General features: G+C 35.9%; 1 protein-coding gene across 3 annotated transcripts in view; it reads left to right on the forward strand.

The window, feature by feature from the left end:
* EVI5 (ecotropic viral integration site 5) overlaps positions 1-17043 on the forward strand; it is a 74522-nt gene that overhangs the window by 41669 nt on the left and 15810 nt on the right. For all 3 annotated transcript variants that reach the window (XM_084290779.1, XM_084290780.1, XM_084290781.1), the window contains 2 exons: positions 219-314; positions 11590-11685. In XM_084290779.1, coding sequence (XP_084146905.1) covers positions 219-314; positions 11590-11685 — 192 coding nt within the window. The remainder of the gene's footprint in view (positions 1-218; positions 315-11589; positions 11686-17043) is intronic.

A 17043-nucleotide genomic window follows, 5' to 3' on the forward strand; every position in this document is an offset into this window, starting at 1 on the left:
ATGAGTATTAGGTGATTGTAGTTTGGAATTGATAGTAGATGGTTTCACAATTATATGGGCTAAAATTAAATGTGGATTCTTTAGAATATGCCTTATCAGTAGGTATGCTACTCTCTGGTATAGGTTTTCTTTATGTGATTTTGAGTAAATGCAGCATACGGTTTTTAATCAATTAAAACTGGTATTATTTGTTAACTTTAATTTATCACTACTTTCAGAGTAAAGAAGAAGTGATGGCAGTACGGCTCCGTGAGGCAGACCGCATTGCAGCTGTGGCGGAACTCCAACAGCATATTGCTGAATTAGAAATCCAGGTAATAAGTGATGGCATTAAATGTGACTGGATACTGATTACTTTCTGTACTTTTTCCTTCTTCCACTTCCTTTCCTTTTTAACTTGCTGTGCATACAAGGCATTGCTTTGCTAAGTGGGATAATACTGCCTTGCTAAATGTAAGGCCTTTGCTTACAAAGGAGGCAAACTTATCTTCTGGGCATACTGGTCAGCTGTTAATAACTGCTTTTGTATAAGCTGCATGTGTAAGGCAACGCTTTTAAACTCTGACTTCTGTATTTGGGTTTTGTCTTGTAATTAGTGTTTTTTACCAGTATATTAGATTGAAAATTACTACGTAAAAAAGCCCACGTTTTAATTCCAGTAAGCATTCTTATCTGCACTTACTCTTCTGCTATGATTAATTGGTGGATTTGTTGTGAAACTTACTCCCTTTGTTTAAATCTTGAAACCAGAAATGTTATTTAATGCTGCCGTGCCACTGTAGGATCTGAAGGTGCATCCTTTAGCCCCTGTGCTGTTCCTTACACTTTCAGTTCCTTTTGGAGCTTTTATAGTCCAATGAACTCACTGCTCCCTTGATGAGAGAACCACTTATGGAAGTGATTGCTTTTTCTTTTTTTGCTTTGAGAAATTATGATGGATAGACTGTCCTTCATATATACTCTTACAGTGTTCCTCTGTCTGAATTTTGCTGTGTCTATCTGTAAAGGTTTTCTTGGTTGTTGTTTATAAGTTTAAAACTACTTATTCTCTTTTTTAAACTGGCAATGCTAGTGTCTATTTTCCCTTTGAAATCTCCCCTTCAAGATGACTTCATTGTACAGTGTCAAAGCCTTCTTTTTGCCTGTGATTTCCAACTAAAATATCTTTCAACTCTTCATATGTGGAATTAACTTGCTTCCTAAAACAGCTTTTTATTCCTACATAAGTCTTGGTTACCGTTTTGCTAACAGTATGAGAAAAATGTACAGTAAAATGTTCTCTTGTTGTTTTTGTAAGATCAACTTGTATTATGTAAATGACTGTAAAATAAATTTAATGGAGCTTGCATAAAGATTTTTCACTTTGAATATTTTTTCCTGTACTGCAGTAGGCACCGAATATATTAAAAGATAAAGTAATCACTTCTTTTAATCACATAATGCTTAGATAATGCTGTGATCAGTGCATTAGAAATACTTATCTAAGTAAGCATTGCATATGAATCACTTATCTTCTAGTAAGATAACAAGAGAATAGATGAGTTTAGATCAATCTTTTACTCCTGTGTTAGCATTTATTTTGAAAAGTTTACATTGATTTCAAATAATGTTATTTTGTAGATGAGAGGTCAGTACCTTATTTTGCATTAGTTCTACTTTAACAGACTTTAAATGCTGTCCTGCTTTGTTTGTTTCTCTAGTACAGGTAGCCCTAAAAGCATTGTAGTTCTGTTACTACAAAAAGAAGAAACAGTGAATCCAACAATGATCTGTTCTGTCACCCTATTAGAACTCTATTCATATTTTTAATATAAATACACTTGTTTTCTGTGGTTTGACTGATCAAATCATCAGTGCTTAATCATTCTATAGTGTTCTTCTATTCTCTTTCTGTATTTCTGCTTAAGCTATGGGTGTCAGAATTGTGTGTAGATTTTTATAATACCTTATATAAGATAAAGTAAATACAGGAAGGGAATCTATTTTGTAAGTCTGCCTTATACATCCATAGAATGCACTGTCTCATGTTCATTTGTTTATCCACATCATCGCTCCTTCCTTTTCACAATCACTACTTTGCATGATGTAATCTTCAGTAATGTTTTTCCGTTTTTCTCATTTTCTAGGTTGCCTTGTTTTTTTGTTTCCTACTCAAGCACATTTGAAATTCTCATTTTTTGGTATTCTTAGATCATCACCTTTAATGATTTCTTGATCTGTAGCCTCTTAGTAAGATTCTTTATTTCTTTACAAATGAGAATGGCTCTACTTTCTGTACAGTCTGGAGCATGAAGTCAGTGGTTCATACTTATAATGAGTTTCCACGTTAGGTTTTTGGTGAACTATTCATCTCAAACTTATAGTAGTCTGAAGTATAGCTTGTTCAGTTGTGAAATAAATGTTTTGAGTGTTAACTGTATACAAACATTTAAAACAAAAGTGATTCAGTTGAAGTAAGTTCCTCTATTGTCAATTTGGTTATTTTCAATACTCCAGACTTGATTTTAGATGTTTCTATGGGGCTGTGACATCTTTTTCAGTGTGTAAGATTCTGTAAGCAAATAGGTATTTGACCAGCATGTTTTTTGTCAGCAAATATGAAACTTAAGATCAAAATTTCTTTTGGGGTACTTGGGCTCAAAGGCCTTTGAAACACCTGCAACAAAAAAAAAAAAAATGGAGTTGGAAAGCCTTAATTTCCGAACGAGTAAACTAAAACATGCAGTTGATACTAAAGCTTCAGTTTAAAACAAAAAAGGGCTTTTTAAGGAAACTGCTGGTCTAGGCAGAGGGATGAGATACTAGGGAACTTCTTTCCCAGAGAAAGAGCTGCCTTCCATTTTTTTCAGATCAGCTTGTTACTAGGATGCTGTGGTCTGATGTGAAGAGTGGAGGGCATTTTAATCTGGGCTTGCCTTAATTATTTGAAATACAATATTTAAGACCATTAAGTGCATGTGACTAGTCTTTAGTGTGTAGGTTTCTCTCGAAGTAATCATGCTTAATATGGAGCATCATAAATAGGTCTGTCTGGGATTATTGTTTCAAAGCTGATAACGGTGAAAGGAGGAAGTTAACACATACCATTCCCCTGGAAAAAAAAAAAAATTGCTTTTATGAGAAGCAAGGGGAAAATCTAAGGATTCAGTGCAAGGTCCACATGGTCCATAGAAATGCTTAACCTAAATCATGTGGTTTTTCTTCTAAATGTTCATGTAGGTGTAGGTGCAAGACACTGGTGTTAACTCTGTAATGCAGAGTGTCACTACTCCCACATAAGAACTGATCTGACGTTACATACACAAATGCTAGATTTAAATCACAGTTTCTGGGTCACTCGTAGTTCTGGTTAGTAATAATGACAGAAGGTGAAGGAGGTAGTTCTATCACTTACTAGTAGATGCAATTGTATAGCAAGATGTTTGTTTATTATGATATTAGGAAGCTTTTATATATTCTGAATGTCATCTCATCTTTGTCAGGCATTCAGTTCCTGATGCTGACCCTTTACACTTCTGTGTTTTGAAGTGCAAAAACTACTCCGATACATATTGGATGTTCTTAAGCAAGTCTGATGCATTCCTTAATGAAAACAACACAAAACTGAAGCGTTACTGAAGTTTAATTTGTTGCATATGTGTAAGCCAAAGAATTGACAAAGGAAAAACCCTGAAGTCGTTTACAAACAAAGGTGTTATCCAACAGCTCTTGTTTTGTACTTACTCTCTTTTTGGTTTTCGCCTCACTAGTTCAGCTCATAAAATCCTTGTGAAGTAAGTATCACTTGAAGTACTTAGCAGGCTTCTGAGTTTTGAACAGGGCACTTAACCAAATCATTAACAAATAAAGGATTTTTGGATGGCTGGGCTGCAGGTTTTTGTACCTCTGTGCTGGTGAAAAGCTGTCCTCCGCATTTGATGTTTCACTTTCTTACAGAAGTTAGACTCCCATCTTATAATTGACTTATTTTGGCCAAACTATGTGTATTCTGGCCCCTCATTTATCTCATTTGTCTCATATTCACTTATCTCATTCTTGTGTAAGATTTAGTAGATAGGTAGGACAAGGAATGGATATTGTCTCCCTTTATTCCTATAGTCAATCAGTAAAATGCTGGGTTTGCTTTCTCAAGTAATTCATGCTTTTTGTTTTCACTTGATCTGGATTGATAGCTTCAAATGTCCTTACAGCTTTTAATCTCCTTTAGCACACCGTTAGTTTGTGTAGTGCTTTCTTTAAGCTTGGTAGACTTTCTCTTGGCAGTTTTACTACAGTTTTGGCCTAATAGCAAGAGTTCCTCCCGATCATGTATCGGCAGTCCTGTTGGTCACTCAGCATTGCTGAGGTTTTCTTTTGATTGGATGTCTTTTTTTTTTTTTTTTTTAAGCTTTCCTTGTAGTAGTCGAAGGCAGGATGGGCTATGCGGGGGGAGGGAGGCTTTAGAGAAAATCAGGCAGGGTTAAATAAGTTGTAGTTAAAGCTGCTGTTAGTCATCTGGCCAAGGTAAGGAGCACTGTGTCAGTGAAGCATAGACAGGCTGAGGAAGCAGAGCTGTGGCAGCTGCAGACTCTGCTCTGCATCTTAATCCCTTGCTCTCTATTTCCATTCCTATCCTCTTGAAATAGTCCATGTCTGGATTGGGATGAGGAGGTACAGAGCACATTTGTAATATAGAAAACTTTTTACATCTGAGTAATCTTAAAGGGGAAACTGTCTATTAGAGTTCATTCTTCTGTTGGTTAGGTTGATCTGGACAGGGGGTAACATCACTTCCTTCTTGGTGTGTTTCCTGGCAGATTCAGAGAATTGTCACACTTACCCTATCTTTAACCATGTCAAAGCTGCTTTAAGAGCAACTGTAAAGGAAATCCATGATTGTGCTAGTTCTCTCCCCCACAGTTTAAACTCTTAACACTATTTCGCTAGAATGAAGCCTTTCGATGACCTCTGTTTAATAACTTTTCCAAGTACTAACTGTTGAGTAAAGAAATTGTTTCCATCTTTTCAAATTACAGGAAACTTTTTTTACTCTTATCAATAGTGGTGTGTGATGTTAGTGATGTGTTTTTTGAAAGTCTAGAATGAGTCACTGTAGAGTCACTGAAAGGACACTAGTTACCACATTTACCCTTCTGAATAAACTTCATTTACATTTTTTAATGCTGTCTTGCCACAGAGTAAGAGTTTAAAAGCCTGCCTTGAAAAGAGGCTGAGGCAGATTGGTACTAAGTAAATGTTTTTTTAAGTCAGGAAAAAAAAGAGGGAAATATCCTACCCTCTATACATCTTCAGTAAAGCTGATAGATACACTGTCTGAGGAACAGTATCTGTCTGGTGTCCCTTCATTTTGACTGCCAATAAAACTATTGGTTTTGTTTTTCTGTATTTAAGTTCATAGTTATTAAAGTGAAAGCAACCCTTGATATCTAATTTCAATAGTCTAATTTCTTGTTGACGTGTTTTCTTACTGTGATCATCAAGAATGTTGTAGAAAACTTTAATCTTGCAATTCTCTTGGGACGAAGCACCTGCAACTACAGACATAAAGCCTCCGGTGTGTTCCAGGTATTCTCAGTGAATTTTTCAATTTAAACTTTGTCACGACTATTACTGTACTTGATTTTTGTGGAAGATACTATACAGCAATAGTTTCAGGTATTTAATACTAGCATTCTGTCCCTGTGCTGCTTTTGCCAGCAGTGAACCCTAGTTCTGGGCTGATTGAGGCTGGAGGCTCTCCACATACTCGGTAGTTCTCAGACAGCAGGTTAATGTGATTCAGGAGAACTTGCTGCCGCTGCTGCTTGGGAAGGTACAGTAACGATGCTTTTCTCTTAAAAAGCCAGACAGAGGAGGATTACGTCTGATACTACAGCCATGTATCTCAACTGATAATTTTTTGTGGGCAGAACTTTTCCTCAAGCTAAAAAGCAAATTTTTGAGGAACAGACTTTTCATCTTGGGAGCTTTTGGTATAGATCTGGGTATGCAGACAAGTACTCTTCGAACCTCAGAGAAGGGTGAGGGAGGTGAGAGCTTCCACAACTGAAGGGGCCTAAGTGACTTCTGTTTTAGCAGTTGCTTTTTTGATCTGCAGGGCTCATTTCCTGCTCCTCCACTGCTTGTGCTGCTCCCTTGCTATGCACAACTTCTCAGGCCAGAGGCTGGATAGCATGTTGGCTGTTTGCACTGTCATTTTGACTTGAGTAGAGCCGATACCTGGCTACCAGAGTGTTTTTCCCTGGTACAGGGATTTCTAACCCTGTTAGTACTGGTGGAGCCCATCAGTTGAAAGAGACAAAGTGTGAGGGGAACAATAAGTCATCTTCGAAAGTAGCAAAATTGAGATGATGGCTTTCAAATTATGTTACATAGCACCAACTGGTATTACTTTTCTAACTTTTCTAAAAACCTTCCTGGGTATGCGTTGGTACCAGTATGCAGAAGCAATATCTCAGGGAAACTTATGTGGAAATTCATTCATATGACTGTGGGTTTTTAAACAAAAATTCCTTGATTACAGAGTTGCCTAGCTTTCTTTTTTTTTTTTTTTTCCTCTTCTGGTTACTTAGACTTTTTCCTTCTTGATGTGTTACCTAGCTTCAAGTATGTTTGTTTTAAACTTAAAATTACTATTATTTGCCTAGAGACCAGGCATTCTTCTTTGTGTTGTGACCTCCCCAAATACCACAGATTTTCTGTAATAATGCTTCACTTAAAAATAAAAATTAAAAAAAAAAAAAAAACAACAAAACCCACATCCTATGTGTGCAGTCTTAGATTTTTTTAAACCCCTATGAAGAGAGATTAGTAATTGCTTATGTTATTTCCTTTTAAAAGCTGTGATGTTAATACCCTAAAGGCTTGTTGTTAAGGTGTAAGTGAACATTCACTTTTGAACCAGTCCAGTTTGAGTGTTTTTTCTTTTCAGAAATATATAGCAACGCAAGCACAGTATAAAACTAATGCAGAGCAAAATGCATGGTACCTACTGAAGTAAATGCTATGATAGGAAGCGTTTAACTAACTCGACCTACATAAAAGGAGTTTAATTTTCCTTTTGTCAGTGGAACTGTCTGGTAAATGAGGAGGACAAGGCAGTTTACAGCCAAAACATATAAAAATGTGATTATAAGGGTTTCTGTTTCCATTAAATGTATTACCTGTCTTTATACAAGACAGGTTTTATGTCCTTTGTCCTTTATGTCCACCCTTGGCATTCAAGACTGTTGAGATGAATTTTATTTTTTTGCTGTGGAAGACTCGCTGAATCAATCCATCCCAAAACATGCATCTTCCAGCACATCTGCATGGCTTGATGCCTGAAGCTAGAAACTAGCAATAATAATAAGATTGACAAGGAAGAAGAGTGTTAAAAATGTTCTGAATGTAGGCTCAGACCTTCTAGGCTGCTGGGGCTGGACTACGGAGAGTCCAGACTCTGTCCTTTGGGCAGGTAGCTCTTTATTCCCCATCTCAAGTTACTCTTGAAATAGAAGTTCAGTAGCTGAGCTTCTATCTGCCACAGTGGATTCCTAGGCTGAAATGACGGAAGCAAGAGAAGACTTAATCCACATAAGATTGATTTCTGCCTATCTGAATGAATATTTTCAGTATTCCTTCCTACTGACATCTCAGGAGGAGAAGTAACGCTATAAAGAACAGACTAGTTTGATATCTGGAAGTGAAATAAATCTGGCAGCAGAAGAACAGAAAAATGGAAAAACTCATTTCTGTACAGAAATGAATGATAGAGGGCTGCAGCTATTCCTTGAAGATTATTATCTTCAGTTACCCTGCAGTATATCAACGACTATAACTAATTGCAACAACCTTATCCTGCAAATAATAGGTTGAGGATGAAACATGCAAGAATTCATCAGTATTACTGTCTAAAGTCCTTACACGTGTTTCAGTTCTATTCAATACTTGTTATATCTTCACTTCTCAGTTTCTTTCCCACTTCTGTCATTTGCAACCTAGCTAATTCTTTGTCCCTCTACTTCAGGCCAAGTTTAGTTCAGATTCAGAGCTGAAAACAAACAACCATAAGTTGCAGCATGCCACATGACTGGATCAATTTGAAGAGTCAGAATTATTTCTGCATAATATGGTGTTATATTCAAGGCTGAAACGGCTCAAGCTTAATAAGCCACTAAATGAAACATGAACTTAAAAATCCTTTCTGCAGTTTCCTTTTGTGAGGCAAATATTTGGAGCATGGGTATGGTTACAGTCTGGAGTTTCCAGCAGTCTCAATGGCACATAGCATCAAAGGCACAGCTAATGTTATCCAGAGTTATGGTGCACAAGTGGGAATCTGACTGGCATGAGGACAAAACTTGGGGTTTGTTTTACTGTGGTGGTGGGTTTTCACCATTTCAAGGTATGCATACACTGACAGTACTCCTTAAAAGTGACTCTAGGATGGTATCAAGATTGTTTTTATAAAAACCAAGGTTCTTATTTCACAATTACTGTAAAAAATAAAAAAATAAAAAAATAAAAAAAATAGTGCTGTATCATATAACCTAGTGTAGGTTGGGAAGCAAATCTAGAATGACAGGATTTTGGGAAGGAAGTTTTCTTTCTTTGTGACATACAAAAAAAAAGCAGGGAAAACTGTTCCTATTGTTTTTTGGAGTAGTAAAAGGAACTGCACATGTTGAAAGTTTCCTGCCATCAGGTTTTGGTTTTGATGTCTGTCAACTGCTCTAATAAAAAATTAGTGTTAAAGAATGTTACTACTAAATTTAAGCTGTTCAGAATAAAACATGCCTTTAGTTACCAGATGCTCATCAGAAGCTGAAAATTGCTAGCAGGTAGCATGAACTTAATGCAAATATAAAATGATTGGAAAATGCAACAGTTTTGTATATATTTTTTATTATATGAAAATATTGGCGAGAAGCATCAATCTTTTACAGTTTTTTTAAAGAATTGTGGATAACAAAGACCATTTTCTGACATAGAACTACTTGAAATGTTTTGATTCATCTAAAAGATGTAAAACTTCACCTGTCTGCATATCTGATTTAGAGAACAAGTAATGCTTCTTCGGAAGAATTAAATATTTTAATGTTATGTCTGATGCCAGCATGTTTTCCAGTGGTTTACTAATGCAGCTGCACGAGTGTTTTAAGTAACCAATGACACAGACAAACCTAGTTTAACAGCAGCAACTTTAAAATAGGTTTTAAAAAAGTGTGTATGTGTGTGCATATATACATCTTTGCTGCTCAGAGATGGACAACTGAGAAGATTAATACCTTGTCCTAAAATTTATGTAGCACCCATCCAATTTACCCACTGTAATTATGTTTTATAGCTTATAGAACATGGTCTTAAATAGTTAGAGCTAGAAATACCTGAGTTCTTTATTTTTATCTTCTACAGCTGGTGAAAAGGATCAGCTTCTGACCTCTAGTATTTTGAATACTGCAAGAGGAAGTTACAGCATGAGTTTTCTTTGAAAAATGTATTTGTAGAAAATCACATTGCAGGGTTCCTTTTTTGTGCTAAGTACTTCTTGATGAGTTGTCAGCTCTACAAAATCTGTAAGGAAATTTCTGTTATGAAAGGAAAACTGAAACCTTCCTTGTCCTTCACTAGTAATGAGAACCTTGCAAGCCAGGCTTACGCTGACATTCAGTTTAAGTCAGTTTAAGCTGACTGGAGGTAGTCTGTTCTTCCATAAGCAAACTTAATGCCAAGTAATTCTGAGGTATCTGTGTTAACTTCACAGTAATATTTGGGATAAAAAGCATTTAAATTTAATGATAATATGTAATCCATATATATATATATGTGTGTGTGTGTGTATATAGTATAAATACTCTAGTATACAGTAGCAGTTTTGAGCTATTTGTGCAGTGTTGAATTTAAGCTAATAACTTTCATCGTCTCTGCTGTTTATTCCAATTTAATCAGAAAATGCCTGTTTTGTGTCTTCCCATGCACTCGATTCCAATGTAAACCCAGGTATTTACATGTTCTAAAAGGGTTATGGCACCAGTCCTAAATTTATGGTAAAAATCTGACTTTACCTTTGCTTTATGATACAGTGGTTTATGGTTACATCATAATTTGGAATCCAAGGTACCAGAGGCTGAAATGGAAAAGTCCATTTCAAATGGAGATAAAGGATTTAGATTAATGTTTCTCCCATGTACATTTCTGATGTTGCAAGAGATACAATCCTTCTTGTCTGGAATCTTAACACCAATGAAGCCTTTTCTGTGTATGAATGTAAACTGCATTATTTTTGGTCTGCAAGTTTTGTTGCTTCTGCGTCTGTTTGGATTTCTCAGTACCAATACTCATCCTTGTAAAGGGAGATAAGCTTTGTTTGCTTTTTTTATTGTTGTTTAATCTATTTAGCATGGGAAAAATACTTGCTACTTTTTTTTTTTTTTTTTTTGGAAATTTGAGCCATGGATTGCCTAGGAAGCAAAGTTTGTGCAATTAATTTAAAACATGGTGTAACAGTGCATATGTGAATTAACAGTGAATATAAGAAAGTCATTCTAGTAATGTATGCTGTGCAAGAAAACATTTCTAAAAGAGAAATTGCTTTGAGTTTGCCAACACTTAGACTATGCAGGGTTGTTCTCTTCATTCAGCAAAATGATTTTGGAATGCAAAATACTGTCCTGATATATATTTGTGTCCTGGTGCTGTTTCAGGGAAAGCTATCTGTTAAAGATTTTGCTTTGTCTTTTGAAGAACAGTTGACACCTCTCATTCTACAGGGTATTTAAATTCCATTTGCAAATAACTTCAAGCTTCCCTGTTGATTTTTTTTTGCATTCTTCAAGCATATGTAGAGATTCAGCAAAATGAGCTACAGGTAGAGAAGCTAGATCTTCTTGTTATAGATTTCTGGTTGTATGTGATTTACAGTTAGGTTAAAGACTTGCATAAAATCAAGGTGGTTCTACCTTCCAAAGTTGATAGCTGCTTTGGAAATTATTCATTGGAGGGTAGAGGCACACATTACAACATACCTACAGATGCTGACTTGTACCTAGCAAAGTGCAGACATGGGCTGCTTTCAGAAAAGAGTTCTCTGCAGCAGGTGGTTATCTTTCTGAGATCTGCTAAGAATTTGGTTTAGTCATGTTAGGATTCCCTTTAGAGACAAGCTGAAAGCGTTGCAAGCTTTCACGTTTCAAGATGCTCAAGAAGATGTCATTGGCACTTAAGAGCTACATTAGGTTGACAAACCTCTTCATCCCTGACTTTTTTTTTTTTTTTTTACTTGCCAATTTGTCATTATACCTCTTACAGCATTGGTAATAAAGAACATTCCTTTCTTCACTTTTGCTCTCTGGGGTTCCTACACAATAATTATTTTACTTGGCAGAGGAGCCCTTTTCATACAGTGTTTCCCAGGGCATCAGCTTGGTCTGTACTACTTATACCTGCTGGTAACTTCAACCAGATGCAAAGTGCTGGATGGTTTGTGTGTGTCCGTGTGTGTGTGTGAATGTTGTCTGTACGTGACAAAAAGCAAGCAGTTAAAATAGAATTTTAATATACCATATCTGTGAACAATTTGAATAAGATTCTTTTTTTAAATCAAAACAGAAAGAAGAAGGAAAAATTCAAGGGCAGCTTAATAATTCTGATTCTAACCAGTATATCAGAGAACTGAAAGATCAGATAGCCGAGCTGCATCATGAGGTAAGTGATAAAATTCTAGTGTCTGATCACTTGCACCTTTTGTCACATTTTAAACGTAGCAGGTCTTGCTTTTCTAGTAGCTATCATAGCTTCAGAACCTGATTTTGCCAATGTAAATTATTTTAAATGAATAAAATTAACTTTTGTATATGTCTTGCCCTTGTATCCTGGGATGTAAGAACAAAAGTCTCCTTAATTATACGACTTGATGTTAAATGAGACCAGCATGTTCCATCTTGTTTTCTCCTTAATTTCATGAGCTGATCATACATTGTGTTGTGTTTGCTGCATTCAGAGCTATGTGCATGAAAATAAGCCCCTTTGTCTTTATTTATTACAGCTTTTGAGGATAATTCAGTTAGAAACTAAACAGCGTTTGTACAAGCTGAAGAGTCTGCGGAGATCTTTTTGTAGTTGCTATTGTGAGGATGAATTTTATGTGGTAGCGTACCAAGATTGCTTAAAGAGAAAAAGGATGCTTGCTTAATATCAGTTAACAGATTAAGTTTTAAACTGCCAAAACCTTTAGCCTATGAAATTTGTCTTCAGACTTCCTTGCTTTAATAGCTGTAGTAACTGTCTCTTAGTTAAAAAGATCAGAAGGTCTTGATTCCGAAATGGCTTGTGTAACTGCTGTGCTCACTGGCTCATTTCAGTTTGTCCCATGTTGTGAAGAAATATCTTTACTTAACACTGTTATGTGCAAAATGCCCAGTCATCTTTGCAATTTAGCATGTTTCTATATGCATTCTATTAGACAGCTCTGATAGTGTAGCTTAAAATTATAGTATTGTAGACTAATACAACCTATTAATTTTGTTTGTCTTTTTGGTTTTGTTAACTAAGCACATCCTTTCTTGAATCTACTAGGGTTGTTCCAAAAACAGTAACTACACTTCAAACTCTTACGACCCATCCTTTGAGAGTTATAATATAGCAGAGGAATGCTGTCTCTTCTATAGATAGAAGATAGTCTCTAGGGCCATCAGTCCAGCACTTCTACTGATCACTAAGCTCACTTAAATTTAAAAATCAATAACCTGGCATTTTCCATAAAAGGACTATAACTAGCTTGCTTTGTATGAGAAAATTGCTTGTAGAATTCCCAGAAAGCCAGATAACTTGTGTATTTTGCATTATGAAAAAAATAAAATAAAATAAAATAAACCTGTACTGATTCTACTCAGTGTAAATTTAAAAGATTAAAAAAAAGCTTTGGAGAAGAAGTAGGGTTACCGTTGGAAAGCTGTTGCATAATTTTCTGTATACAAGCAATTGTCATATGCCTGTCTGAGCAACACTATTTTCAGGAAGGCAAACAATTGTTTGTTTTTATTGTGAACGGGTTGGAAGGAAGGTTAGGCTCAAAAGAAAAGGCCAGCTAGGGAGTATATGAATCTCTACAATACTAGAGTTCACATAATTCCATGTAGAAGAGCATTTCTCTCCCAGAGGTGCACTTCGTTATGGCTTACTGCTTACCTAGTTTGGAAATTAAATTTTAGGAACAAAATATCTCATTCTAGAATATATAGAAACAGCAGCAAGAAACCCGTATATACTAAGCAAATTATAAACTGATAGCATCTGTGAATGCTTCCTTACAGTTTCTTTAATCCTGAAAGTCCTTGTTTACTAATCACTTTTTTCTGTACTTTAATATATCTAGTTGTCTAGTATTTAAATAGAAACTTTAGAGGGAAAGTAACAGTTCAGGCACAATCAGGCTTTATGGACGGAAAGTAATATTTAAGGCTTTATTTTGAGCATAACCCACTGGGCTGATTTTTATCATAATGTAAGATTAAGTCTGAAATGTAGGTAGTGTTTATGGGTAGGTTGATTCCAATGAAGTCTTTAATCAACATAGCTGCTAAGTGAGGAACTTCATTTGCAGTGTTTTCTGGAAAAGTAAAATTTAACTGGCAATAAGAAGAGGCAAAAATGTTTGCTCTCGACTGCTAAATGCTAGGACTAGTATACTTCAGTCATTACCAATTAAAATAAACTAACTTTATGAAATCTACACTGAAATGTCTTCATGTGTAGCTCCATTAATGACCATACTACTTGGCTGCTTTTTTTATTCTACTTTTGCAAAAGCTGGGACAAAAAAAAAGTTATAAATAACTCTGCAAATTCATCTTCCTGAAGACATGGTGATAGGCTGACTGCAGCCTCCTAGCTGGTTAAAGGTAAAAGGCACTGGTAAAGCAGTAGAGTTCCTAGTGACTATATGGAGTTAACACTTCATATATTTTACCTGCAGAACTTTAAACTGGACACCAAGTAATGCAAAAGTTACAGTTGGGTGAAGTGACACAAGGTTCTTGGTGATGCCAAGATACTTATTGATGATTCTGTTTGTTGAACGCTTTTCCTTGCTGAACACTTCTTGCAGTACTGAATTCTTACAGAAATTTACATCAGAAGAATTGCAGGTTCTCAATCTGAATGCTGGAACAAAATAATGAAAAATCATGTATTGAATGAATACAAGTAATTGGAATGAAGTCCATATTAGCCTTCTGACAAACACCTTTGTGTCTTTGGCCAGAAATATGAGTGTATGTGTCCCTATTATCAGTGGAACCTGGAGTAGTGAGATACTCTCCAGTGTTTCTTACTGGAAACCTTTCACTGGCATGATCACATCACAGGATGGAATTAGAGTGGGGCAGCAGGAGTTGGTTATTAATGCTGCCTGGGGTCTCAAGCTGAATCCTCCCAGTGAAAAGTTGGGTTGTGGGTGTGCTACTACAGAGCAGGAGCAACAGGCTGCTGCTGATATGGTACATCTTGACTTTGTAATGGAAAAAAGTCGACACCCAAATTTCAGTTACTATACTGGAACAGGTGAGAAAAGTAACCCAAATAAGCTATGTTATCAGAACTCTGCATAGAATGTAAGATTATAGAATTTATCTTTTAAAATTTTTTATTTCCAATCCTCTGCCTTTTGTTGCCATCTACATAATTAATTTCGGCGTGTCTTTTCTGACCTCTGACAGGCTGCAGTTCCTGTGAAGCAGCTTTATTACTTGTCATTAAATACAGTAAGCTTGGTTCCCCTGTCTTTGGCACAGAAGTCAGATCAGATGAGTGTCATTTGACCTTACAATTTAACCTGCTCTAAATGATGTAATGCTAATGATATAAGTTTACAGGCACTGCAAGATTTGTAACGGGTTATGTATTGTCAGATTGTGTACTGAGTGCTTGTACTTCAGTAGTGTCCTTTGATTAGACTCTGAGGTATTAAGTAAAAGCATTTTCTGTGAAACATTTTCACTATTCAAGAAATTGTCTCACTTCAATAGGTATCATGGAGGTGAATGGTTAATGTTTGTGGGGGGAAAATACATGGAAATGTTGAGCTGCTTTACTTTCCTTAATGGAAATTCAAAGGGCTTAAGGAAAACTGAAATCATAAACTAGTCCTTGTTCATTTCAACATAAATCACATAGTGGGAGGAAGAAAAGGGAGGAGGTACTTTGTAGTTTGCCACTTTTTTTATTTTTAATTCAAACTGAATGAGATTAAATGATTTATAAAGTGCTTAAGTTCTGTATTTCATATACTATCCCTCTGTACATGCAGTATTTTATATAAATTACACAGCAGCTGTGTCTGCTTCCTGTTGGATGTTGCAAGGCTCATATGTGTTACCTAGATTACAGGAGTGGTACAAAAGATTAGAATTGACATGCTTACCCACAAGCTACACTGGCAGACCACAAGACACCTTTGGAGACAGAAGCAAGTGGTTTCCAGTCTTACAGACTTTGTGATTTAGGACTGAAGTGCTTAAGGTTAAATTGTATTCAAAGCAAAACTGTGTAAAAACTTGTCCTTGTCATACTGCTAGCTGATTTTTGTGTCTCTTGCAATGTTTTAATGAGTTTGTTTTGCTGTTAAATTTCAGTTTCTTTTTTATTAAGTCTTTAATCTTAGCACAATTTTCATAATAACCTAAATTCTTCCTAGTATGTATTCAAATACAATGAAGCATGTAGCCTCTACAATTTGGGATTGTAGAGCATTATTCCGTGCTGTCACTACTGCATGTTGTACATATGCATTGGGGGATAGCTTTATGAAGGAGAGCGGCAGCAGACAGAAGCTTACTGCTTCTTTCACTCAGTATGTGTTCTTCCTTAATATTTGAGGATCACTGAGAAGAGTATAAAACTCAGCATGCAAGAATAATAGAATGGCACTGAATGTCTAAGGGGTGAATAATCATGAGATTTTCTTAGTTGCCAATGGAAATTGTCATTGTCCAGGCGAGCTCCAATTTCAGTTTTCAAAAAAGTAGCATTCAGTGGACCCTCCAAATACTAGAGTGTGTCTGAAATTTCACTTCTAAGGTGCCGATTTTGCTCACTTAGTTTTCTTAATGCAGTTCCAATTATTTATTGCAGTATAAATTTAGGCATATAAAAGGCAGGAGTGTATCTGATATATTAAAAATCATTTTTCACACTTATCTGTACTTCAGGGATCTGGTAGTTGATGAATAAGGAGCATTTACTCACTTCTCTCCAGTGCAAAAATCAAGATCCTCAAGTGAAATGGGGGCAGGGATAAATTCCTGAAGTTGCATAGATGCCACTTGCATCACTGAAAAATGAGCTACTTGCTAAAGGCCAGGGAGAACGTTCTGGGAAATATTGCTGTCTGCCTCTTATTCTTTCTCAGGCATTTGCTATTGACCAACATCAGAGACAGGATATGGAGCTAGTTTTGCCCTAACTGTTCTTCTGTAATGATATATGTTTTTAACAAATAAATACTTGCAATATTTTGAGATGAAGGAAGGATGAGATAGCTCTTGAATATAAAAATCTTATGCATATGTTTTTGGTGTTTGAATGAAAAACAAAATCCTGATACTAGCGTGCCACGAAGGTTAAGTATTCAAGAGGTTAGAAAACCCTCTGCGAACTGCCCTCAGTATGGCTGATGGAAAAGAAGATGACAGATGCAGCTAGAGCATTATTTTCCAAAATGATTTTTTGAGGTTTTTAGAATGGTAACTTCAAGGGAAATTCTGGTGATTAAATTCTTGCATATTGACAATGCAGAAAAAGGGTTATGTTTGTGTTTTTTATATTTCTCACTTTTAGTATCTTGAAAACTTGATGGCTTCTCAAAGAAGTAGTGACCACTAGTTTACTACCTTTCCATTCCCAGAGTTTTATCTCGGAATGGATCTGATATTATGTTGTAAGAACCTAATGCAGTTAGTAAGGTTGTGATACAGGTGTTACCTCATGGTCTGATCTTGTTCCTGGTGAATTTGCATTTTAAGATTCTCTTAATGAAAAGAGATATAAAAGTTAGGGATTAAATAC

The sequence above is a fragment of the Netta rufina genome, assembly GCF_964035555.1.
Source record: "Netta rufina genome assembly, chromosome: 8".
NCBI lineage: Eukaryota > Metazoa > Chordata > Aves > Anseriformes > Anatidae > Netta > Netta rufina.